At 61.5% G+C, this 23,772-nt stretch overlaps 1 protein-coding gene across 6 annotated transcripts; it reads right to left on the bottom strand.

Moving 5' to 3' along the window:
• Positions 1-1,984: 1,984 nt before the first annotated feature.
• On the bottom strand, positions 1,985-21,786 carry Unc93a (unc-93 homolog A). Of its 6 annotated transcripts, XM_070010347.1 has the most exons (11): positions 21,733-21,786; positions 21,406-21,543; positions 17,042-17,095; positions 16,581-16,717; positions 14,160-14,341; positions 13,677-13,906; positions 12,254-12,379; positions 10,456-10,659; positions 7,175-7,310; positions 3,479-3,610; positions 1,985-2,716 (listed from the first exon to the last, which is right to left on the bottom strand). In XM_070010347.1, the coding sequence occupies exons 4-11, from the start codon at positions 16,668-16,670 to the stop codon at positions 2,236-2,238; spliced, it is 1,581 nt and encodes a 526-aa protein (XP_069866448.1). In that variant the 5' UTR covers positions 16,671-16,717; positions 17,042-17,095; positions 21,406-21,543; positions 21,733-21,786; the 3' UTR covers positions 1,985-2,235. The 6 variants fall into 6 exon arrangements, with proteins under 6 accessions (XP_069866448.1, XP_069866449.1, XP_069866446.1 ...); XM_070010348.1 differs by lacking the exon at positions 21,406-21,543 and having other exon boundaries at positions 16,893-17,095; positions 21,733-21,769; XM_070010345.1 differs by lacking the exons at positions 21,406-21,543; positions 21,733-21,786 and adding an exon at positions 20,551-20,628.
• Between the last annotated feature and the right edge of the window lie 1,986 nt (positions 21,787-23,772).

The raw sequence follows: 23,772 nt of genomic DNA, 5'->3' as shown, positions 1-23,772 counted from the left end.
ACTCGTTCCCTCCCTCCCATCGCTGCCATTGAGTTGCTTAGTTCATTTTGATCAATGTCCAGTACAGCTAATGGGTCCCACTGTTGAATGTTTTACCCTGATTCCCTCTAGTTCTGTGTGGTCTTCCTGGTTTCCCTCTGGTGTACACATATTCACCATACATGTGATCAGCAGCATGGGGTTATTTAGTAGTGATTTGACCAGATGAGTGGAGGTTCTTTGTTTCTTGAGTCCTGTTAGTTTTGTCATATCACCTTATGTTTTGGATTTAGCATCCACTTATCAGGGAGACCATGTGCCGTTTGTCTCTTTGCTCTTGGCTTACCTCGCTCAACATTTCTTCTAGCTCCATCCATTTCCCTGCAAATGCCATTATTTTGTCATTTCTAATGGCTGCATAATATTCCATTGTGTATAGATACCACAATTTTTGGATCCATTCATCTGTGGTGGGACATCTGGGTGGTTTCTATATCCTGGCTATTGTGGACAGTGCTGCAATAAACATGGAGGTGCATGTGTCCTTGTATACTGGTTCCTGTTGTTCAGGGTAGATGCCTAGAAGTGGTATGACTGGGTCATAGGGGAGGTCAATCTTTAGCTTTCTGAGGCCCTCCAGACTGCTTTCCAAAGTGGTTGTATAAGTGTACATTCCCACCAGCAGTGTAATATAATAGGGTTCCTCTTTCTCCGCATCCCCTCCAGCATTTGTCATTGTCTAGCCTCGTTCTTAAAACACACCAAATAACACTCGGAGCTGCTGGTGCTCCTGCTCCTGAGCCCTGAGCCCAGCCTCCGGGGTGTGGCTCCAGACTCCAGGCTCGCTCTGTGCTCCTGGGGCCTCTGACATCTCCTGTCAGGGCCGGAGCCTGGGTCTGGCGGGGCCCTGCCCCAGAGGGCAGGGGGGCCGGTGGAGGCAGAGCCCTGGGGCCCCATGTGCTTAGAGCAGAGCTGGGGTGCAGGGGAGGTTCCCCACCTGGCTCTCACCACGTCACCAATGCCAAGCGTCCGTGTCACCCACCTCTCACTGGGGTCTTCTGCATATGGACAGAGCCTTTGCTCTTCTGAAGTGCCCCATGCTCCCCGTGGTGTTATGGACTTTACACTTGGAGGCGAAGTCGGGCAGCCCACGGGGCTGGGTGGCAGCGGGAGGGGGGCTGGGCAGCCCCCGGGGTGGGGTGGGTGGGGCAGCAGCAGAGGGGGAACGGGGGGGGGGCCTGTGAGCTGGAATGACCCGGCAGAGACATAGCAGCAGCTTGTGCCAGGGGCCCAGGAGGGAAGGAAGCCAACAGCAAGAGAAGGGTTAATGACATTGGGCTGAAACTGTCATAAGTGGGCACTGAGATTGAGAAGGATCAGCCGGGCGCTGGTGGCTCACGCCTGTCATCCTAGCTACCCAGAGGCTGAGATCTGAGGATCTCAGTTCAAGCCAGCCCAGGCAGGAAAGTCCATGAGACTATTATCTCCAATAAACCACCAGAAAACCGGAAGTGGTGCTGTGGCTCAAGCGGTAGAGCGCTCGCCTTGAGCTGAAGAGCTGAGGGACAGCGCCCAGGCCCAGAGTTCAAGCCCCACAACCGACAAAAAAAAAAAAAATTGAGAAGGATCCGGATGTCCAGGCTGTGGTCCTCTGGCCGGTCGCCCCTCAAGGCCCTCAAAGACCCCTACCAATAACCTTCATCTTCAAGATGGAGAGGCCACCATTACACCTGCAGACAGGTGCATGGGGCGGGGGAGGAGTGGACCAGGGGATGTTACAGGAAGACCCAAGAGTCACCAAATCTGTGGGTGAAGACGGCCAGAGCTACGCCCAGGGCACCAGAACACACATGCCATGCCTGCCCGCCCCACGGCGGGATTCCTGTGGCTCAGGTCCTTCTGCGCTCATGGATGACTTCTGATCGTCTACCACAGACTAGGTTGCTGCTTGGCTTGTGTGTGCTCCGCACTGCAATAAGCACTTGGACAGGATGGATGTCTACAAAATACTTGCGTTTATTTAGAAACTATCCTCCATTTCAAGAGGCTCGCGCCGGGGCGGAGGTGGCCCTCGGAGAGGGCGCCGGGCCCGTTTGTGAGATGATGTTAGCTGTCTGGCAAACCAGCAGTGCTGGACAGACTGTATTGTTGTGAGTGGATTTTCCACAATGACAAGGAAAACAGGGGCAAGCCTCTACTAGGTAACTTTCAACGTGTTTCTTTCCTATTGAGATTGAGGTAACGGATACTTTAATTTTATAGACTTGATCTCACCTGACAGGAAGTGGCCTGAAAATTGGTTAGACTAAAAAACATTACATAAAAGCCAAAAATCATATAAATCGTTGGAAAGCCCAGCTGCTGCCCAGAGGCAGGTCTGCCCTTGGGCTGCCTGAGAACAAAGCCCTGCTGCGGTCCGGCTGCGGTCCGGCTGCGGTCTGGGCGGGCCGCGGCCCGGCCTCGGTTGGTCACATTTCTGACTGTGCGTTCTCCTCCTCCGCCGCCGGCCCCGTCTCTCCCGCCGCCAGGACCTGCATGGTCTTCCTGGACTCCCTGAACTCCACCACCCCGTACGCCAGCATGGCCACGCTCAGGACGCCCGCGAGGATGTACAGCTTGGTGCTGACGCACAGAAAGGAGCTGTAGCCAAAGGCGATGACAAACCCCAGGGCTTCCCACAGGCGGTAGTTGGCAAAGGCAGCTTCCTTCTTCTTCTCGAACAGAACGCCATACAGAGCTGCGGAGGAGACGCAGGGTGGGGTCAGGCACAGGCCTCACACATGACCACTAACACCGTGCGACCCAGCCTCGGCCCCGTCCCGTGAAGGCCATTGGCCGTAAGAAAACACAGCTACGCCACTTTGTGGGCTACAGGGAGTTGGGGGCCTCGCTGGGGAGCCCCGCCTTGAGGAGGAGGGGCTGCCTGAACCACCCACCACACCAGAGGGGTCACGTGCCCATCCCGTGCCACCCCAGGGCCACGGACACGGCCTGTGCCGCCTGTGTCCCCACTCCCGGGAGGGCTGACCGGTGCCCCCCTCCCCCTGTCCCGAGTCCCTGCTCCCACAGGACATGGCTTCCCACAGCCAGCATCCCCTTTCCCTGATCTGGGCTGGGCTGGAAATGGTCCCCTCCTGCCCTGGTCCGTCCCCTAGGTTCCTCCAGCCTCCACACCAGGCGGGACCCCGGGCTGCACCCGCCGCCAGGGGCCTCATCCGCAGCTCACTGCTTCTGCATCACAGATCAGAACACATGCCCTGGGAAGTGCTTCAGCCCCGGTGCAGCCCAGGCTCCCGCGGCCCTGGTGCAGCCCAGGCTCCCGCAGCCCCCAGAGCGCAGCCCAGGCTCCCGCGGCCTCGCTTGCAGTCTCTGGCAATGCACTTGGCCTCCGACAGAGCTGGACTGGTCCTAGCCCAGCAACGGAGCCAGCGACGGCTGGTGGTGACGTCTGACCTGACCGGGTGCGGACGGAGGGCACGGAGGCACCGCCAGCGCTCACCATTGTTCTGTGTCTGCCAGACGGCGTCCGCCAGGCCCCACAGGCCGGGGAGGAGGAAGAAGACGCTCATCTGGGTTGGCCGTGGGCGCCACAGCAGGAGCGTGACGATGCAGGACAGGTGGGTGGCTGCGCCTGGACACGGGAACCATGGGACGGTGAGCAGCCGAGGCGCGCGGCCTGGGCCGGCCAGGCCCGAAGCCAGCCTGGCTGAGGGGAACGGCTCTGTGCCCTGGCATTGCCTGGGTGACTGGAGGAGGGAGAGCCAGGTGGCTGCGGGTCCTGACCTGTGGGTGGGGGGAAAGAGACCACACCACGCTGCCCCGTGCTCCTGCTCCCTGGCTGCCCCGTGCTCCTGCTCCCTGGCTGCCCCGTGCTCCTGCTCCCTGGCTGCCCCGTGCTCCTGCTCCCTGGCTGCCCCGTGCTCCTGCTCCCTGGCTGCCCCGTGCTCCTGCTCCCTGGCTGCCCCGTGCTCCTGCTCCCTGGCTGCTCTGTGCTCCTGCTCCCTGGCTGCTCTGTGCTCCTGCTCCCTGGCTGCCCCGTGCTCCTGCTCCCTGGCTGCCCCGTGCTCCTGCTCCCTGGCTGCCCCGTGCTCCTGCTCCCTGGCTGCCCCGTGCTCCTGCTCCCTGGCTGCTCTGTGCTCCTGCTCCCTGGCTGCTCCTGCTCCCTGGCTGCCCCGTGCTCCTGCTCCCTGGCTGCCCCTGTGCTCCCTGGCTGCCCCGTGCTCCTGCTCCCTGGCTGCCCCGTGCTCCTGCTCCCTGGCTGCCCCGTGCTCCTGCTCCCTGGCTGCTCCTGCTCCCTGGCTGCCCCGTGCTCCTGCTCCCTGGCTGTCCCGTGCTCCTGCTCCCTGGCTGCCCCGTGCTCCTGCTCCCTGGCTGCCCCTGTGCTCCCTGGCTGCCCCGTGCTCCTGCTCCCTGGCTGCCCCGTGCTCCTGCTCCCTGGCTGCCCCGTGCTCCTGCTCCCTGGCTGCCCCGTGCTCCTGCTCCCTGGCTGCTCCTGCTCCCTGGCTGCCCCGTGCTCCTGCTCCCTGGCTGTCCCGTGCTCCTGCTCCCTGGCTGCCCCGTGCTCCTGCTCCCTGGCTGCCCCTGTGCTCCCTGGCTGCCCCGTGCTCCTGCTCCCTGGCTGCTCTGTGCTCCTGCTCCCTGGCTGCCCCTGTGCTCCCTGGCTGCTCTGTGCTCCTGCTCCCTGGCTGCTCTGTGCTCCTGCTCCCTGGCTGCCCCGTGCTCCTGCTCCCTGGCTGCCCCGTGCTCCTGCTCCCTGGCTGCCCCGTGCTCCTGCTCCCTGGCTGCCCCGTGCTCCTGCTCCCTGGCTGCCCCGTGCTCCTGCTCCCTGGCTGCTCTGTGCTCCTGCTCCCTGGCTGCTCTGTGCTCCTGCTCCCTGGCTGCCCCGTGCTCCTGCTCCCTGGCTGCCCCGTGCTCCTGCTCCCTGGCTGCCCCGTGCTCCTGCTCCCTGGCTGCCCCGTGCTCCTGCTCCCTGGCTGCTCTGTGCTCCTGCTCCCTGGCTGCTCCTGCTCCCTGGCTGCCCCGTGCTCCTGCTCCCTGGCTGCCCCTGTGCTCCCTGGCTGCCCCGTGCTCCTGCTCCCTGGCTGCCCCGTGCTCCTGCTCCCTGGCTGCCCCGTGCTCCTGCTCCCTGGCTGCTCCTGCTCCCTGGCTGCCCCGTGCTCCTGCTCCCTGGCTGTCCCGTGCTCCTGCTCCCTGGCTGCCCCGTGCTCCTGCTCCCTGGCTGCCCCTGTGCTCCCTGGCTGCCCCGTGCTCCTGCTCCCTGGCTGCCCCGTGCTCCTGCTCCCTGGCTGCCCCGTGCTCCTGCTCCCTGGCTGCCCCGTGCTCCTGCTCCCTGGCTGCTCCTGCTCCCTGGCTGCCCCGTGCTCCTGCTCCCTGGCTGTCCCGTGCTCCTGCTCCCTGGCTGCCCCGTGCTCCTGCTCCCTGGCTGCCCCTGTGCTCCCTGGCTGCCCCGTGCTCCTGCTCCCTGGCTGCTCTGTGCTCCTGCTCCCTGGCTGCCCCTGTGCTCCCTGGCTGCTCTGTGCTCCTGCTCCCTGGCTGCTCTGTGCTCCTGCTCCCTGGCTGCCCCGTGCTCCTGCTCCCTGGCTGCTCTGTGCTCCTGCTCCCTGGCTGCCCTGTGCTCCTGCTCCCTGGCTGCTCCATGCTCCTGCTCCCTGGCTGCCCCGTGCTCCTGCTCCCTGGCTGCCCCATGCTCCTGCTCCCTGGCTGCTCCTGCTCCCTGGCTGTCCCGTGCTCCTGCTCGCTGGCTGCTCTGTGCTCCTGCTCCCTGGCTGCCCCGTGCTCCTGCTCCCTGGCTGCTCCTGCTCCCTGGCTGCCCCGTGCTCCTGCTCCCTGGCTGCCCCGTGCTCCTGCTCCCTGGCTGCTCCTGCTCCCTGGCTGCCCCGTGCTCCTGCTCCCTGGCTGCCCCTGTGCTCCCTGGCTGCTCTGTGCTCCTGCTCCCTGGCTGCTCTGTGCTCCTGCTCCCTGGCTACCCCGTGCTCCTGCTCCCTGGCTGCTCTGTGCTCCTGCTCCCTGGCTGCCCTGTGCTCCTGCTCCCTGGCTGCTCCATGCTCCTGCTCCCTGGCTGCCCCGTGCTCCTGCTCCCTGGCTGCCCCATGCTCCTGCTCCCTGGCTGCTCCTGCTCCCTGGCTGTCCCGTGCTCCTGCTCGCTGGCTGCTCTGTGCTCCTGCTCCCTGGCTGCCCCGTGCTCCTGCTCCCTGGCTGCTCTGTGCTCCTGCTCCCTGGCTGCCCTGTGCTCCTGCTCCCTGGCTGCTCTGTGCTCCTGCTCCCTGGCTGCTCTGTGCTCCTGCTCCCTGGCTGCTCCGTGCTCCTGCTCCCTGGCTGCCCCATGCTCCTGCTCCCTGGCTGCCCCGTGCTCCCTGGCTGTCCCGTGCTCCTGCTCCCTGGCTGCCCCGTGCTCCTGCTCCCTGGCTGCCCCGTGCTCCTGCTCCCTGGCTGCCCCGTGCTCCTGCTCCCTGGCTGCCCCGTGCTCCTGCTCCCTGGCTGCCCCGTGCCCCTGCTCCCTGGCTGCTCCTGCTCCCTGGCTGCTCTGTGCTCCTGCTCCCTGGCTGCCCCGTGCTCCTGCTCCCTGGCTGCCCCGTGCTCCTGCTCCCTGGCTGCTCTGTGCTCCTGCTCCCTGGCTGCTCTGTGCTCCCGGCTCCCCAGGCTGCTCTGTGCTCCCTGGCTGCTCTGTGCTCCCTGCGCTGCTCAGTGCTCCCGGCTCCCCAGGCTGGCCTGTGCTCCTGGCTCCCCGGGTGGCGGCCCCAGGGCACGGTCTGGGCCCGTGGGGACCTCTCCGCCACAAGGCCCAGAGCAAGGTGGGAATGCTTCCTCCTTGGGGCGAGTGTGGGACGGGACTGGGAGGAGCGCGCCATGTGAGAGCCAGGCCTCCTCCATGTGCCTCACCCTGGCAGGGCGCGAGGAGGCGACGGGGGGGGGGGGGGGGGGGGGAAGGGGAAGGAACAGGAAGGAAGAAAGGAGGGAGGGAGGAGGGAAGAGGGAGGAGGGAGGGAGGAGGGAAGGAGGAGGGAGGAGGGAGGAGGGAGGGAGGAGGGAGGGAGGGAGGAGGGAGGAGGGAGGGAGGGAGGAGGGAGGGAGGAGGGAGGAGGGAGGAGGGAGGAGGGAGGAGGGAGGAGGGAGGGAGGCAGGCAGTCCAGTCACCAGTCTGGCAGCCACACCCCCCGTGTGCCGGGCTGCTTGGGCGGCGGCTGTGGGCACCCACCCAGCACGTAGATGGCGGCCCGGCCGGAGTACTGCGAGAGCTTCCCGTACAGCAGCGAGCACAGGGAGGTGGCCGCGGAGAAGCAGATCATCACGTAGCCCACGAAGTGGATGCCCAGGACACAGGTGGTGTAGGACTGGGGACAAAGGCAGAGCGGCATCACGGGGGCCGCGTGCTCCCTGCGTGGGCCGCGCGCTCCCTGCGGCTCCGGCCCGAGCTGCTGCTAGCATCTGGAGAAGCTGCCCACGCTCTGGCTGGCACGCCAGCTCACACGCAGGGCACGCCAGCTCACACGCAGGGCACGCCAGCTCACACACGGCACGCCAGCTCACACGCAGGGCACGCCAGCTCACACGCAGGGCACGCCAGCTCACACGCAGGGCACGCCAGCTCACACACGGCACGCCAGCTCACACGCAGGGCACGCCAGCTCACACGCAGGGCACGCCAGCTCACACACGGCACGCCAGCTCACACACGGGACACGCCAGCTCACACACAGGGCACACCAGCTCACACGCAGGGCACACCAGCTCACACATGGGACACGCCAGCTCACACACAGGGCACGCCACCTCACACACGGGGCACGCCAGCTCACACATGGGACACGCCAGCTCACACACGGCACGCCAGCTCACACGCAGGGCACGCCAGCTCACACGCAGGGCACGCCAGCTCACACACGGCACGCCAGCTCACACACAGGGCACGCCAGCTCACACGCAGGGCACGCCAGCTCACACACGGCACGCCAGCTCACACACGGCACGCCAGCTCACACACAGGGCACGCCAGCTCACACACGGCACGCCAGCTCACACACAGGGCACGCCAGCTCACACGCAGGGCACGCCAGCTCACACACGGCACGCCAGCTCACTCGCAGGGCACGCCAGCTTACATGCAGGGCACACCAGCTCACACACAGGGCACACCAGCTCACACGCAGGGCACGCCAGCTCACACACAGGGCACACCAGCTCACACGCAGGGCACGCCAGCTCACACAGGGCACACCAGCTCACACGCCAGGGCACACCAGCTCACACACAGGGCACGCCAGCTCACACACCAGGGCACACCAGCTCACACGCCAGGGCACACCAGCTCACATGCCAGGGCACGCCAGCTCACACGCAGGGCACACCAGCTCACACACAGGGCACGCCAGCTCACACACGGGGCACGCCAGCTCACACACGGGGCACGCCAGCTCACACGCAGGGCACGCCGGCTCACACGCAGAGCACGCCAGCTCACACACACGGCACGCCAGCTCACATGCCAGGGCACGCCAGCTCACACACAGGGCACGCCACCAGCTCACACACGGCATGCCAGCTCACACACAGGGCACGCCAGCTCACACACAGCACGCCAGCTCACACACAGGGCACGCCAGCTCACACACGGGGCACGCCGGCTCACACACAGCACGCCAGCTCACACACAGGGCACGCCAGCTCACACACGGGGCACGCCAGCTCACACACAGGGCACGCCAGCTCACACACGGGGCACGCCGGCTCACACACAGGGCATGCCGGCTCACACACGGGGCACGCCAGCTCACACACGGGGCACGCCAGCTCACACACGGGGCACGCCAGCTCACACACAGGGCACGCCGGCTCACACACGGGGCACGCCGGCTCACACACGGGGCACGCCGGCTCACACACGGGGCACGCCGGCTGGCACACAGGGAGCCTTGTCCAGGCCCCGGGCTGCCGCATGAGCACTGCTGGTGTTGCAGGCTCCTCTCTGAGTCAGAACCGAGAGGAGATGGTTGGGACAAACACCCACACCAACCTCTTCCCCACACTTTCCCCGTGTCCCACTGCTCACACTGACTCCACACTTCCTGTTAGGCCTCTACACAATTGAAAGAACACGGACCAAGATGAAGAGGCCTCCACCGAAGGCCGGGATGTGACCCAGCGCGGCACCAGCACCACCTGTCCCGTGGCTGGGCCAGGCTAGCCGTGCGCTGAGGAGGGCGGGGAGGAGGGACGGTGGGACGGGGCGCGGCGGGGGCGCGGCGGGATGGGGTGGGGCGGGACGGGATGGGACGGGGCGGGGCGGGGTGGGGCGGGATGGTGGAGGGGGAAGCGAGGGACGGAGCGGGGCTGGCCTCCTGATGCATGCACAGCGCAGGGCAGGCGTCCCTCACCCTGAGAACAGGGCTGCAGACCAGACCGGACACCAGACATGGCTGGGGCGCACTTGTTCTAACGGTATTTGCCATGTGCCTGGAGTTCAGTGACGGTGCTGTGCTTGTGGTGAGGAGCGACTGTCTTGCTGAGGGCGGGACGGGACGGGGCGGGGCGGGGCGGGGCGGGGCGGGGCGGGACGGGGCGGGGCGGGGCGGGGCGGGACGGGGCGGGGCGGGGCGGGACGGGGCGGGGCGGGGCGGGGCGGGGCGGGGCGGGGCGGGGCAGGGCGGGACGGGACGGGGCGGGACGGGGTGGGACGGGGCGGGACGGGGCGGGACGGGACGGGGCGGGGCGGGGCGGGGCGGGGCGGGGCGGGACGGGGCGGGGCGGGGCGGGGCGGGGCGGGACGGGGCGGGGCGGGGCGGGGCGGGGCGGGGCGGGGCGGGGCGGGGCGGGGCAGGGCGGGACAGGGTGGGGCGGGACGGGGCGGGACGGGGCGGGACGGGGTGGGGCGGGGCGGGGTGGGGCGGGGCGGGGCGGGGCGGGGCGGGGCGGGACAGGGTGGGGCGGGACGGGGCGGGGCGGGGCGGGGCGGGGCAGGGCAGGGCAGGACAGGCAGCCAGTCTCCTTGATAGTGGAGGAAAGTGCTAAGGACAGCACTGGGGCGCGGCTGGGGACACAGCTGGCTGCGGAGTCGAGCCAGGCCCAGGTGCACTGGACGGAGGTGGTGGCTGTCACCTGGGGGTGGATTCCAGGATCTGGGCCGGCACCCCCGGGTGGAGGGCAACCCCGGGGCGCTGACTGTACCTGCCGCTGGCAACGTCAGCTCTGTGCTTGCTGTGCTGCCAGCCCACACCACAAGGGCGGCAGTACAAGGCCGGGGGTGGGCGGGGCGGCCGCGTTACAGGGGGCGGCCGGCAGCAGCCTCTGGCTATCCAGCGGGCCTTGCCCGGGGAGACCCTGGCGGGCAGGAGCTTTCCCCTTCAGGAGTGGGAGCTGCGGTGATGGCAGATCCTGAACCACCGTGGGGTCGGGTCCCTGTGGCGCAGGCTGGTGGGGTGGCGTGGTGCGCGTGCGCGTGTGGGCCGCGGCTCTGTTTCTCTCCTACCCTTGTGTATTCACCAGAGATGAATCCTTGCTGCAAGCCGCTGTACAGCGGCAGCAGGACCAGGAGGCGCAGACGCCCGTCCCCCAGCAGCCGGAAGGTGGACAGCAGGGTGGTCCAAAAGGGAGGTGGCTTTCCGTCCTTTCCTTTTCCGTTCGGCTCAAAGTCTTCCAGGGGTTCCAGGAATACGGCGATGAGCAGGATCGCCAGCACGCCACTGACTGAAAGCAACAACAGGAGGAAGACGTCGGGTCTGCAGGTCAGGGCGGTTTGCTGGGCCCTACCCTTCCTCCTGCCCACCCACAGCTGGCATCCCAAGTGTCAAGGTCCTCGGGTGGGCCCATGTCCGATCAAAGACAGAGCTGTCCTGTTTGAAGGAGCAGAAGAGCGGTGCATAATCCCCTCCATTTTTCGAGTCTAATGTGGTCCCCGCTCTCGTGGTCTTGGCTAAGTTAACACAGTAGCCATTAGCATGGCTGGACAGTAACTGTGCGTCAGTCATGTGCTTTCTGAGCTGGGGACGCCGTTCTTTTTGTCTAGAATCACGACTGAGTTGCGATTGTACAAGCTGGACAGCCGAGGGGCACACATTGGCAGAGAGAGAGTTTTTAGCTGAAAAATGTTTTATGCTACAAAACCTGATTTTTAATTTCCTTAGAAAATGGGGGATTTAGCAATAGTATATGCTGATATAATATTTGTAGGATAAAACCTCAATGAAAAAGGCAGCAGATCTTTCAATAGTCTACACACACCCTTTTCCTTTAAAATGGACAGTTAATTCAGTCTCAGACATATGCTTTAGTTCATAAATGTTCTCTTTAAAAACACTGTCTTGTTATTGTGAAGGTACAGGTGCACAGCGGCGCAGGCAGGCATGAGCGCATTTCTTTTTGGACGTCACCCCTTCCCTCACTGTTTCCCAGTCCCCCCCATCCTCACCCACAAATTGTATAGTTCCTTTTCAACATACTGTCTAGTGAATACCACTGCTGCTTTGTCTCTCTATTTCTGTGTTGTAGATAAACAAACAAGACAAAAAGGAAAGAAAACAAAAATAACAACAAAGGGGCTGGGAAGGTGGCTCAGTGGTAGAGCGCTTGCCTTGCATGCATGAGGCCCTGGGTTTGATTCCTCAGCACCACATAAGCAAAAAGAAAAAAGCTAGAAGTGGCGCTGTGGCTCAAGTGGTAGAGCGCTAGCCTTGAGCTGAAGAGCTGAGGGACAGCACCCAGGCCCAGAGTTCAGGCCCCACGACCAACAAAAAACAAAACAAAATAAAACAAAATCAAAGAAGAAAAGCTTTGGTTTCCATTTCTTGGAGTTCATTTAGAAAAATATTATTTTATCTGATCAGGCACAGAGGCGTTGCTCTTTGTGTGCCTCCCCTAAATAATTTTAAGGGAAAAAAAAGATTGGCTTGGGACTCGCAGGCTTCTATGCGAAACCCGGGTAGTGGCCCCCGCGGCCTGTTCTGACCCGCGGCCTGCTCTGCCTGTGCCTCCTGTGGCCAAGGCTGCTCTCAGAGCCCCACAGGGGGCCGAAGGGGCCGAGTCCACGAAGCCGCTCCCCACGTCTGTCTCCGCAATGCCGCGGTTTAACTTGTGTAATGCCTGGTTTAGCTTGCTAACATGTAAACGGGTGCTTGTGGCGAACGGATTCTGCCCCGGACTCCGAGGGGTGAAATAGCGGCACCTCATGGCGCCCTCATCCCCTGCTCCGAAGATGACCCGGCCCTCCATGCCAGCCGGGGCTCTGAGGCGGAGGGGTACCACGAGGCTGGCTCTGGCTGGCCCTGGGGCCCGGGGCACGCACCGGTGTAGATGCTCAGCAGCGTGTAGATCAGCTGCCGAGAGGGGCCCTGCGTGCTGTTGCTGGCGGCTGACACCATCAGGCAGTCCCGGGCCCCGCAGGATTCCAGCTGCTTCTCCAGGATGGACTCTGTGGAGTCAGAGCAGACGGTCAGGCTGGGCCGCAGCGGCTGCCCAGGACGGGACTGTGGGAGGTAAGGTGGAGCCTGAGGCCAAGGCCAAGGATGAGCGGGTGTTCTACCGCGGATCCCAGACACACAACCCTTGGGCTCAAGTCCACGGCCTGAGGTTAACATGGTTTGTTTGGGAAGAGGAGAATTAACTCAGTGCTCTGCAAAGATGCGGAGAAAGAGCACACAAGATGGCGTCCTGCTCTCTGAGAGCATTGCTTCCTCTGCATCAATGAACACATTCAGACTCAGTCAGTGGAAAAGAAAGGCACCCTCTGCTGACGACCACTTTCAAATTCCTCTTTCCTGCCCCCACTGCCTGGGGACAGAGAGTGAAGGAATACAGTTGGAGACCGGGCGGGTGAAATACGGCTGAGTGAAGAGTATTTGCCTAGGATGTGATCCCGGCACAGCCTATCAACAAACTACCAACACCTGCAAATCAGGATGACGTCTGAATTTCCCGAGAGAAAAGAAAGACGTCAGGAGAGAAAGACTGTGCATTGTGTGATGCTTTTCATAATACCCATCTTGTAATAAAAACCTCACAGACCTTGTAGGCTGGAAAGGAGCTGGGAATGGCAGAGGAGCAGTGGGAACAGAGGCCCAAGGCAGTGAGCCGCCCTGCCGGGCCTTCACACTCCTGGCCACCGTCTCCGGGCTGTGATTCAGCAGGTGTGTGTGGGGGGGAGGGGGAACACCGGTCAGTCAGGAGCAAGTCTGCAACATTTCCCCCGTGGCTTCCTTGAAAGGGTGCATTTAGTAAGCAAGAGCATCGTGCAAGACCCATGCTCGCTTGGGCCGGGAGAGGAAGCTATGGGGCCAGGTGGAGGGGCAGAGTCCAGCAGTGGTGGCGGCCAGGCCTCCCACTAGCAGCAGGGAGCTTGGACTTGGCTTTATGCCTCCAAGCAGGCATCAAAGTGTGTGGGCAGGACATGGCTCCTGTGTCCTGTCCTGTGTAGGTGGGCTTGGGGCAGGCGGGCAGGCATGGGATGAGGCTCTAATGACCCCATAAGGAGATAACACAGAGACGTCGTCCTCAGGACAGCAAAGGTTCTACAGACGCAGATTCCACTCACGGGGGGCCCCCTTGGTGTCTCTGTGGTGGCCCCTCCAAGGACTTGCCCCTGAGTACCTGGAGCAGAGCCCCCCTGGCCCCCTCCCGTGGGCACCCCGGCGCCTCCTCTGTGGAGCCGGCGTGTCCCTGGGCTCGGCGGTGGCCGAGAAACCCCACGTGCCCCTCCCCCAGCCCAGTACCTTTCGTGGGCGTCTGGCCAAACACGAGCGAGGAGATCAGGTTGCCCCACACGCCAGAGGACTGGAATATGAGGAAGAAGATGCCGAAGTACTGGTTGACCACGTCCCTGCCGAGCTGTCCGGTCCTCTCCGCGTGCCGGCTCCCCGCGACGGTGAGGTAGGTGCACTGGGCCGACCACAGCGGGGCGGCGCCCAGCCCCAGCAGCACGGACGTGGGGATCAGTGAGAACCTGCAACGGGGCGGCGGGCAAGGGCAGGGTCCGCTCGCCGGCACATCCCCAGACATGCTAGCCACACCCAGGCCAGACCGCTCGCTCCCGTCCGAGGGGCTGGGAGCCCCTGGGGGCTGCGGAGCTGGGGAAGATGCGGAGTTGGGGGCAGGGTGGGGGAGGGGGCCCAGGAAAGCTAGCACAAAGCCTTGCGCCAAAGCAGCCCATGGGGGCGCGCAGCCCAGTGCAAGCGTTGGGCCGGCGTGGGCCGTACCAGCTCGCCTGGAAGTTGCCCAGGGAGAAAGCCACGTAGCAGCACATGGAGCCCACGATGGTCCACTTGCAGCCGCACCTCTTGATGAGGATGGGGGGGAGGAGCATGGAGGAGAGCAGCACGGCGCCGTAGAGGGAGCTGAGCGTGGCCACGCCCAGGCCGTCCTCGTTGTAGAGACTGCTCTGTGGAAACAAGAGCGGCCTGTCGGCGGCGGCGGCGCCTGGGCCGGGACGGGGCTGGGGTGCAGGGGTGAGGGGCCGCCCGGCCTCGGGGCTGGGATGCAGGGGTGAGGGGCTGGGGTGCAGGGGTGAGGGGCCGCCCGGCCTCGGGGCTGGGATGCAGGGGTGAGGGGCTGCCCGGCCTCGGGGCTGGGGTGCAGGGGTGAGGGGAAGCCCGGCCTCGGGGCTGGGGTGCAGGGGTGAGGGGCTGGGATGCAGGGGTGAGGGGCTGCCCGGCCTCGGGGCTGGGGTGCAGGGGTGAGGGGCCGCCCGGCCTCGGGGCTGGGATGCAGGGGTGAGGGGCTGGGATGCAGGGGTGAGGGGCTGCCCGGCCTCGGGGCTGGGGTGCAGGGGTGAGGGGAAGCCCGGCCTCGGGGCTGGGGTGCAGGGGTGAGGGGCTGGGGTGCAGGGGTGAGGGGCAGCCCAGTCTCAGGGCTGGGATGCAGGGGTGAGGGGCAGCCCAGTCTCAGGGTTGGGATGCAGGGGTGAGGGGCCGCCCGGCCTCGGGGCTGGGGTGCAGGGGTGAGGGGCAGACTGGCCTCAGGCCTGAGGTCCCAGACCACCAATGAGCACAGTGGGCCGGGGTGAAGCACCCTTGCCTGGGTATGGGATGGGGAAGCCCCACGCGCCCAGGCCCGAGGGGGAGCTTGGGAGGCTTGGGGCAGGGCTGTGCGGCAGCGCACACACCGCCCTGGGGCCGCTGCTTCCACCCAACGGCCCGTCCCAGCCCCGGGACATGACAGACAGCCAAGGAGAGCTGGGGGGTGGCGCCTGGCGGCCACAATCAAGGAAACCAACAAGGCCACCACTTTCGCTTCACACGGAAAGTTCCCACGGAGCACCCGGTGAAGCGAGTGTCGACGCAGGCTGAAATCCTGTGAGACATCAAGGGGTTCTGGAGGAGGCCAGGACCCCGTCAGGACCGGCCATGGGGACCCCATTACAAATGGCAGTGGGGACCCCGTCAGGACTAGCTGCTGGGACCCCGTCAGGACCGGCTACGGGGACCCCGTCAGGACCTGCTACGGGGACCCCGTCAGGACCGGCCGCGGGGACCCCGTCAGGACCGGCCGCGGGGACCCCGTCAGGACCGGCCGCGGGGACCGGCGGACGGTGCTCCCTTCCTCGCTTCTCCCTCCGTTCCCCGTGAACCGACTAGGGACATGACCCACTTGAGAACTGGAGGCTGGACTCCCACAGGTCCTCAGTGTTTGAAGGGCTCCGCGAGGCCCGTCCCCGGGTCTCAGCCCTGGGTGGGTTTCTGCGATCCACACCAGGCACAGAGCAGGTAATCAGGCAGGGTGGCACTCGCCTGTCACTAGATGCTCTAAGAATGTCCCCAGCCAGCCTTGGGGGGACCCCGGGGAGCAAATGCACCCAGGGACAGGAGCGCCTGCTTCCTGCCACCAGACAGACCTCAGCGTTCCCTGGAGGCCTCTGCCCAGTTAAAGATCAGACTGTAAGTTTGACTCTCCCAAGAACACATGCGAATCTATCCAGGTCCACAGGACCCACGCCCCAGCCTGTCAGAACCGGTGCTGTTCACACACAGCAGAAGGAATACCACAAATAGTTTCAAAGTGTTGGCGATTTCCTCAAAGTTCAGTTTCAGTGAACGCAGAGTCACGACACCTAAAGATCTTTGGTAAATTCATATTACTCCCCAAATCAGAAAGCCGACATCTGGGGCTTGGAATTCCCAATGCTTTTCCTGGTATCTCCCTTCAGCGGCCCAGGCAAAGGCCATCTACCCCCACCACTCTCTCCCCGGCTCTGTTCTCCTGGCCAAGGGTCAGCGCCACGCCCTCCACCGCGACCCCATTGCGCCAGGCACGGGGGTGGGTTCACATCAAAACCAAAATGAAGGAAGAACAAATGCCAGGGTGGGCTGGATTAAAAAGACATCTTATTTAAAGCGGGACACCAGAGGCTCATGCCTGTGATCCTAGCTACTCCGGAGGCCGAGCTGAGATTCACCGTCAGAAGCCAGCCCAGCCCATAAATTGAGACTCTTATCTGCAATTCACCATCAAAAGGCTGGGCATGGAGGCGTGGCTCAGTAGTAGAGTGCCAGCCTTGAGCAGAGTAGAGCCAGGCAGGTGAGGCCCGACCCCAGGCCACAGCAGGGCACGGGAAGGGTGTGGGCCCGCGGCGGCCGTGGACGCGGCGTGCAGGTGAGGTTAGCGCTGCAGGGCGGACTCACCTGGAGGTTCTGCAGGCCTCCGAAGGCCGTGAAGAGGAGGAGGAATCCAAAGGAAATCACGAGGACATTCCTCAGGCTGCTCTGCATCATGTGGACCCGGCTGCCAGCCGTCGGTGGCGGTGTCACCGGGCGGCTCCCTGAAAGACACCAGGGGAGGCCTAAGAAATCTGAAGAGCCTCGTCTGTGCCGGCCCGCCCAGCCTCCAGCCTCTCATTGGAGTGGGAAGCCTGTTTGTTAGTCAGGAAGGAGGCCGCTTACTAAGGAACCTGGTCATCCGACCTGGTGAAGCCCGGGGCTGTGTGGCTTACTCACCTTCTTATGGCCTGCCCTAACACCTGCAATTGCAGGGAAAGATTACGACTCTGCTGGGCTGGTACGTGATCGCACTGTTTCCTGCTACTCTCAGGCAGGCACGGCCCTCCAATAATAGATATTGTATTTGCATGTGCACGTGACAGTACCTTCTCTGTCCCGAGAAGCCGTCACAGATGCAGAATGTGGAATGTTCTTCTGTCCTAAGGAACAAAGCACCAATGTCAACTTCAAGGGATGTAGTTCCGTTTTGAAAGAGGGTCATTAATGTGCTGATAAGAACCTGGGGGCAAAGTCTAAGTCCTGCAAACATTATATAATTTTACAATGAGGCAATCATTTAAAAATGATAGGAGCAGCTTTGCCACATCTCAAGCGTCCCACACTCAAATGCCAGCATCCTTATCATCAGAGATCTTAGTTCCATTACGGGACCAGACACAGCTCAGGACAGCTCAGTGATCATCAGGGATCTTAGTTCCATTACGGGACCAGACACAGCTCGGGACAGCTTAGTGATCATCGGGGATCTTAGTTCCATTACGGGACCAGACACAGCTCGGGACAGCTCAGTGATCATTGGGGATCTTAGTTCCTTTACGGGACCAGACACAGCTCAGGACAGTTCAGTGATCATTGGGGATCTTAGTTCCTTTACGGGACCAGACACAGCTCAGGACAGTTCAGTGATCATCGGGGATCTTAGTTCCTTTACGGGACCAGACACAGCTCAGGACAGCTCAGTGATCATCGGGGATCTTAGTTCCATTACGGGACCAGACACAGCTCGGGACAGTTCAGTGATCATCGGGGATCTTAGTTCCATTACGGGACCAGACACAGCTCGGGACAGTTCAGTGCGCTCACGTCAGAGCCACCACGCACGCATGGCCACCGAGCTCTTGAAGCACAGCTGCTGCAGCGGCCTGGCTCTGTACCTGCATCTCACTCACTCCGTTGATTGAAATTAAGGTTTAAGCAGGTGCAGGTGCTGCTGCTGGGCGGGGGAGGCAGCGAGGCCCAAACGCCACCCATAACTGGGAAGCGCTTCTTTCCACTCAGTGACTGCTTTAAGCAACGATGCTTGCGCATCACCCCAACATTCTGTGACATCGGTCACACGCCTGCAAGGCCAGTCCCACAGGGCGGGTCTTGGACGCACGGGGAGAGCGGACCACACTATCTGAAGAGCCTAGCCGGCGGGGATGAGCCTCTCACAGATCAACGGATTCCTATGAAAGTAATTTTTTTATATGTCCCTGAAATACGGGCTGGTGACTCTGCTTTGTGGACCGAGCGCCAGCCTTAGAGGGGGTAACCACGGACACGGCTGCGTCTTCATCTCGGTCCCTGGCCGTCTAAGGCAGGCCACACGCTCTCTGAACCTGACTTTCCTCCTGAAAAACAGAGGCCGTGAAAACCCATGGGAGCTGGCTTTGCGGTCGGGCAAGACACAGGGGCTTACTGCTTGCTTTTTGTCAGCATGAGTGGCTCCAGCTCTGGCCTGTCTGTGTTACCCACAGTTGCCTTGGATCTTGATGTTAAGAAACCTGGTACTTGCTTTCTGCTTTGGCTGTTTAAACATACAGAACTGTATCACCAAGACTTAGCACCTAGCCTTGAAAGTGCTTCCAGTAGCTTCTGTCCCTACAGTCTGCCAGGGCTTCCCTGGGAGCTTGGTAGTTTTGAAAAATCCCTTTGGAGAAGCTTTAGTCTTTGCAAGTCACATCCTTTCTTCCTGTAGCCAACCATTCGTTTCTAGCATCATTTCCCTGATCATTTCTCTCTTCCTTGGAGCCCCTGCTTTTTCTATGTTCAGGATTTTAAGAATGAGCAATGTTATTCACTGTCTTAACTTGATCTCTGGCAGCAGATGGTTTTCAAGAGATGCCTGTGAGCCCCACCCAACCAAAGCTGTAAAGTGAGGGTGGGCTGCGATGTGGTGTCCTCTCCTCTCTGCCCTGTGCCGCCCTGTCTAACGAACACACCTGCCAGACCCCTCGGATGATGGAGACACACAGCATCTGGACTCTGAAAGCCTGCTGCTGCATTACCGCAGTCAGGGGACCAGAACCTGGGATCCAGACCTGGGGTTTAGATACAAATGGCTCCTAAGCACCAGACATCGGTGACGTCTTAGCTGCCCTCCACACCAGATCTTGAGGAAAGAGAAGGCTCTGGAGATGCTACTGGATGCTCACAGGAAGGTGAGAGCTGGTATGGAGCTAAAAAAACGGCCTGACCTCATGACCAGACTCAGGACACTGGACAGCGTGAGTACGTGGCCACACACCAGAGGGCACTGTTTTACCAACCCTGGGTTCACCAAATACATAGAACCAGTTTTCAAACCAGGAAACTTTCTGCTCTGATCCAAATTGCTTTAAGGCAAGTCTATAATCAATGGTTTGTAGTAATAAGGAAAGAACTCAGGTGAGCAAATGAATGTGTTTTTCTTGTTAGTTGCATCTGAACTCTAACAGCTGCGCTGAGTGGGTTCACCAGCCCCGCATGGACCGGTTCCACCCACAGGAGCGAAAGCCGAGCCTCGCGCCGCGCCTCAGGTCTGCTGCAGGGAGGGCGGGAAAGGCCAGCTTAGGTGAAGACACCAGAACAAGTATGCCAGATAGACGGGCAGAGCCACACTTAGCGACCTGAGACTGCCAAGAGGAAGAGGAGGAGAAACGGCAGGGAGAGGACCTCATTCCCCGGAGCCCCGCCCCGCCCACGCTGCGCCCCCTCCTGCCTGCTTCAGTGGTTGTTGCGTTTGATTCTACCCCTTATTTTCCCTCTCTCCATCTCCTGCCTCCATGACCCTCCAGGCAAGACCCATGAGACACACTGGCAGAAAACCGGCAGACGGGAGCGACCACACAGGGAAGAACACGCTGGGGTTGGGGACAGACACCAGCGTCCTGTTGCCCAGGGCCAGAGGGGCCCAGCGGGCAGCGTCCGGGGCCACCAGCCCAGCCCCAGAGAACCTGCCCGCGCCATTCCACACACAAGAGCAGCAAGTCAACAAACGCGCCGGAAGAGCTGGAGGTCCACGGCAGACCACCCAACGCAGACCCTCCCCCTGGACCACGCTCAGCGTAGACGTCATCTAAGACCTGTACCTTGTACAGGATAGAACGGGGAAAACACTAGCACTCACTGGCATGGGAAACCACTTCCTGCACATGAGCAAGGATTTCCCGCGGGCTGGCGCGAGGCCTCCGTGCCACACAGGACGTTGCCATCGGGCCTGCGGAGGGGAAGCGCCCACCAGGTCCTCCGACAGGCCTAACGCCCAGCAGACCGGAGCTCCAAAACTCAGCCCCGAAGACGCTCTTGCCAAGAGGGGCTCCTGAGTGTTGCGCTACTGGAGTCCCACTCAGGAAGTTCCCGCCTAGGTCCACACATTCTAGACTCTTCCCTACTGTTTCCTGTAGTAGTTTCAAAGTTCCCGGTCTTACACCAAGGTCTTGCATCACTCTGAGTCGATCCTAGGACGGGTGTGGGATGCGCTTCTAGCTCTGGTCTTCAGTGTGTAGCAGTGACGGTCAGCAGTGCTGGGGAATTCCCACGGGAGTCCACGATGCCCCCACGCCCACCACGCCGGGCTGCGTCCCCACCGGGCTGCGTCCCCACCGGGCACTGTCGCCGCTGGTTGATTTACCTAGCTTCGTGAAGCCCGTGTCCCTTCACTCCCCACGCTCAACTTCTTAAATCTTCAGGATACAAAGATGTTTCCAGGTGGCTGGGTTTTGAATGCACTATTTAAAATGACTAACTGTTTTTTCCAAAGCACATTGGGAAATTGTTGGGCAACACTTGTTTGTATGTCTCAGGTGGAAAGTCCTGTTTGTAAAGTCTGCGCTCTCAGTCGCTATTAGAAAATAAGCAGCCACCTTTGGTAGGAGTTGGGGGCGGTTGAAGGACAGACTGGAAGAGCACAGGATGTGATTTTGTACAGGCTCCTCTTGGAAACGAGTGCTTAATCTGAATAAAATAGAGGATCAGCTCATTTCCATGAAAAAAATTGTGTTTGTACATATACATGACTACTTTGTAAACAAACATGAGTACATGCATACATAGCATGTATTACATTGTGAGTTCATTGTGAGTACATATATACTCAATCGTGTGTACAGGTGTGTGTACACTTACAATGGCTCCACCAAGCTTTTCTCTGGACAATAGAATTTGTGGAGGCTGCCGGTGTTTTCTATTTTAACTTGCTATACCTGTGAACTAGATCCATAGTTGTTGGGAGAGCAGTTCGTTAAAGTTTATAAAGGAATTTCCTATGAAGGATTGTCACCAAACAAAGTAAAACTAAGCAGCACGGCGGTCCTGCGGGCTCCCCGCCTCTTGGTCACGTCACGTTCCTGGCTCCCTCCCAGCTCGTGGGGAGCTCTGCTTCGGAGGAGGCTCCACTCGGTCCTCCCCCCGCCCCGCGGGCTACCGGCCGCCCCAGCTCCGCTTCTGCCCCAGCTCGCCCTTCCTCCTCTCCCTGCGCTGTGCCCACCTGGGCTGGGCTGGCTCCTGGCATCATTGTCAGTCACTGTCTGTACCCATCTGGCTCAGGCTCGCTCTCCCTCCCAGCCGGTGAGGCCCTCCGGTCACGCACGCTTAGGATAGCCAGGAAGAAGCCAGTGCCGCCTGGCTTTGGATGACCCACAGAATGCTCTGGATAGGGAGTTCCTGAATTCTGTGCTGTAATCCCTGGGGGTGGCTGGTCCCCCCCAACCTGAGCTCAGGTGCCTGCCCCCCTACCTGACCCCATGGCTGCGGGGCAGCCCAGGACGGGGGCGGGACGGGGAGGAGCTGCCTGTCTTGGCACAGCAGCACATACCTGTCCATTCCACTGTTTGCCCTCACCAGAGACCTCTAGCAGGGCCACGAGCCGAGGAAGAGGACTGAAGAGGATGCGGGGAAGTCGCACTGTCCCGTGTTGAGAACCAGGCGGGATTGTGACTCATAAGGGGAGAGTTCTGGGCTCCCAGGGAGCAGAGGGAGGGGTCGCCTTGGTGACCCAGCCCCGCCCAGGAGCGCTCGCGGCCCCAACCATGGCCACTGCCACAGCCGGCTGCAAAGGCGTGCCAGGTGCCCGGGTCTGCCGGCCTCTGGACGGACGCTGGGTGATTCCTCACCCTCAGACCCAGTGATTCCCCACCCTGAGACACAGTGATTCTCACCCTCAGACCCAGTGATTCCTCACCCTCAGATCTAGTGATTCCTCACCCTTAGATCCAGTGATTCCTCACCCTCAGACCCAGTGATTCCCCACCTCAGATCCAGTGATTCCTCACCCTCAGATCCAGTGATTCCTCACCCTCAGACCCAGTGATTCCCACCCTCAGATTCAGTGATTCCTCACCCTCAGATCCAGTGATTCCTCACCCTCAGATCCAGTGATTCCTCACCCTTAGATCCAGTGATTCCTCACCCTCAGATCCAGTGATTCCTCACCCTCAGACCCAGTGATTCTCACCCTCAGATCCAGTGATTCCTCACCCTCAGACCCAGTGATTCCCCACCCTCAGATCCAGTGATTCCTCACCCTCAGACGCAGTGATTCCTCACCCTCAGATCCAGTGATTCCTCACCCTCAGATCCAGTGATTCCTCACCCTCAGACACAGTGATTCCTCACCCTCAGACACAGTGATTCCTCACCCTCAGACCCAGTGATTCCTCACCCTCAGACCCAGTGATTCCTCACCCTCAGATCCAGTGATTCCTCACCCTCAGACCCAGTGATTCCTCACCCTCAGACCCAGTGATTCCCCACCCTCAGATCCAGTGATTCCTCACCCTCAGATCCAGTGATTCCTCACCCTCAGATCCAGTGATTCCTCACCCTCAGATCCAGTGATTCCTCACCCTCAGATCCAGTGATTCCTCACCCTCAGACCCAGTGATTCCTCACCCTCAGATCCAGTGATTCCCCACCCTCAGACACAGTGATTCCTCACCCTCAGATCCAGTGATTCCTCACCCTCAGACGCAGTGATTCCTCACCCTCAGATCCAGTGATTCCTCACCCTCAGATCCAGTGATTCTCACCCTCAGATCCAGTGATTCCTCACCTCAGACCCAGTGATTCCCCACCTCAGATCCAGTGATTCCCACCCTCAGACCCAGTGATTCCCCACCCTCAGACCCAGTGATTCCCCACCTCAGATCCAGTGATTCCTCACCCTCAGATCCAGTGATTCCTCACCCTCAGATCCAGTGATTCCTCACCCTTAGATCCAGTGATTCCTCACCCTCAGACCCAGTGATTCCCCACCTCAGATCCAGTGATTCCTCACCCTCAGACCCAGTGATTCCCACCTGGGACTCTCTCCAGTGAATCAGTTTTCTGATCAGGTAAGGTCAACCTTTGAAGCCATGTGTGCCAAGGGCAGGCCGGTTTTGGTGGGTAAGAGAAGACCACCAGCAGGTCTAAGAGCAGAGTTGTTTCTTCCTGCAGGATGGCTTAAATATTTTCTCTAAACGACGAATCAAATTATCATAAGCTCTGGAAGCATGTGCAGGGAAGCCCAACCCTAGTGCTGCGGTATGCAGAGCTGGCTGTGCGCGAGCACTGTGGTGTGCAAGCACTGTGGTGTGCCAGGACCGGCAGTGTGCAAGCACTGTGGTGTGCAAGCACTGTGGTGTGCCAGGACCAGCAGTGTGCAAGCACTGTGGTGTGCCAGAGCCGGCTGTGTGCAAGTACTGTGGTGTGCAAGCACTGTGGTGTGCAAGCACTGTGGTGTGCCAGGACCGGTGGTGTGCAAGCACTGTGGTGTGCCAGGACCGGCTGTGTGCAAGCACTGTGGTGTGCAAGCACTGGTGTGCCAGGACCGGTGATGTGCAAGCACTGTGGTGTGCAAGCACTGTGGTGTTCC

Source organism: Dipodomys merriami, unplaced genomic scaffold (genome assembly GCF_024711535.1).
Source record: "Dipodomys merriami isolate MVZ:Mamm:240054 unplaced genomic scaffold, mDipMer1.0.p SCAF_8, whole genome shotgun sequence".
Taxonomy (NCBI): Eukaryota; Metazoa; Chordata; class Mammalia; order Rodentia; family Heteromyidae; genus Dipodomys; species Dipodomys merriami.
This window is presented reverse-complemented; position numbering and strand designations above follow the sequence as displayed.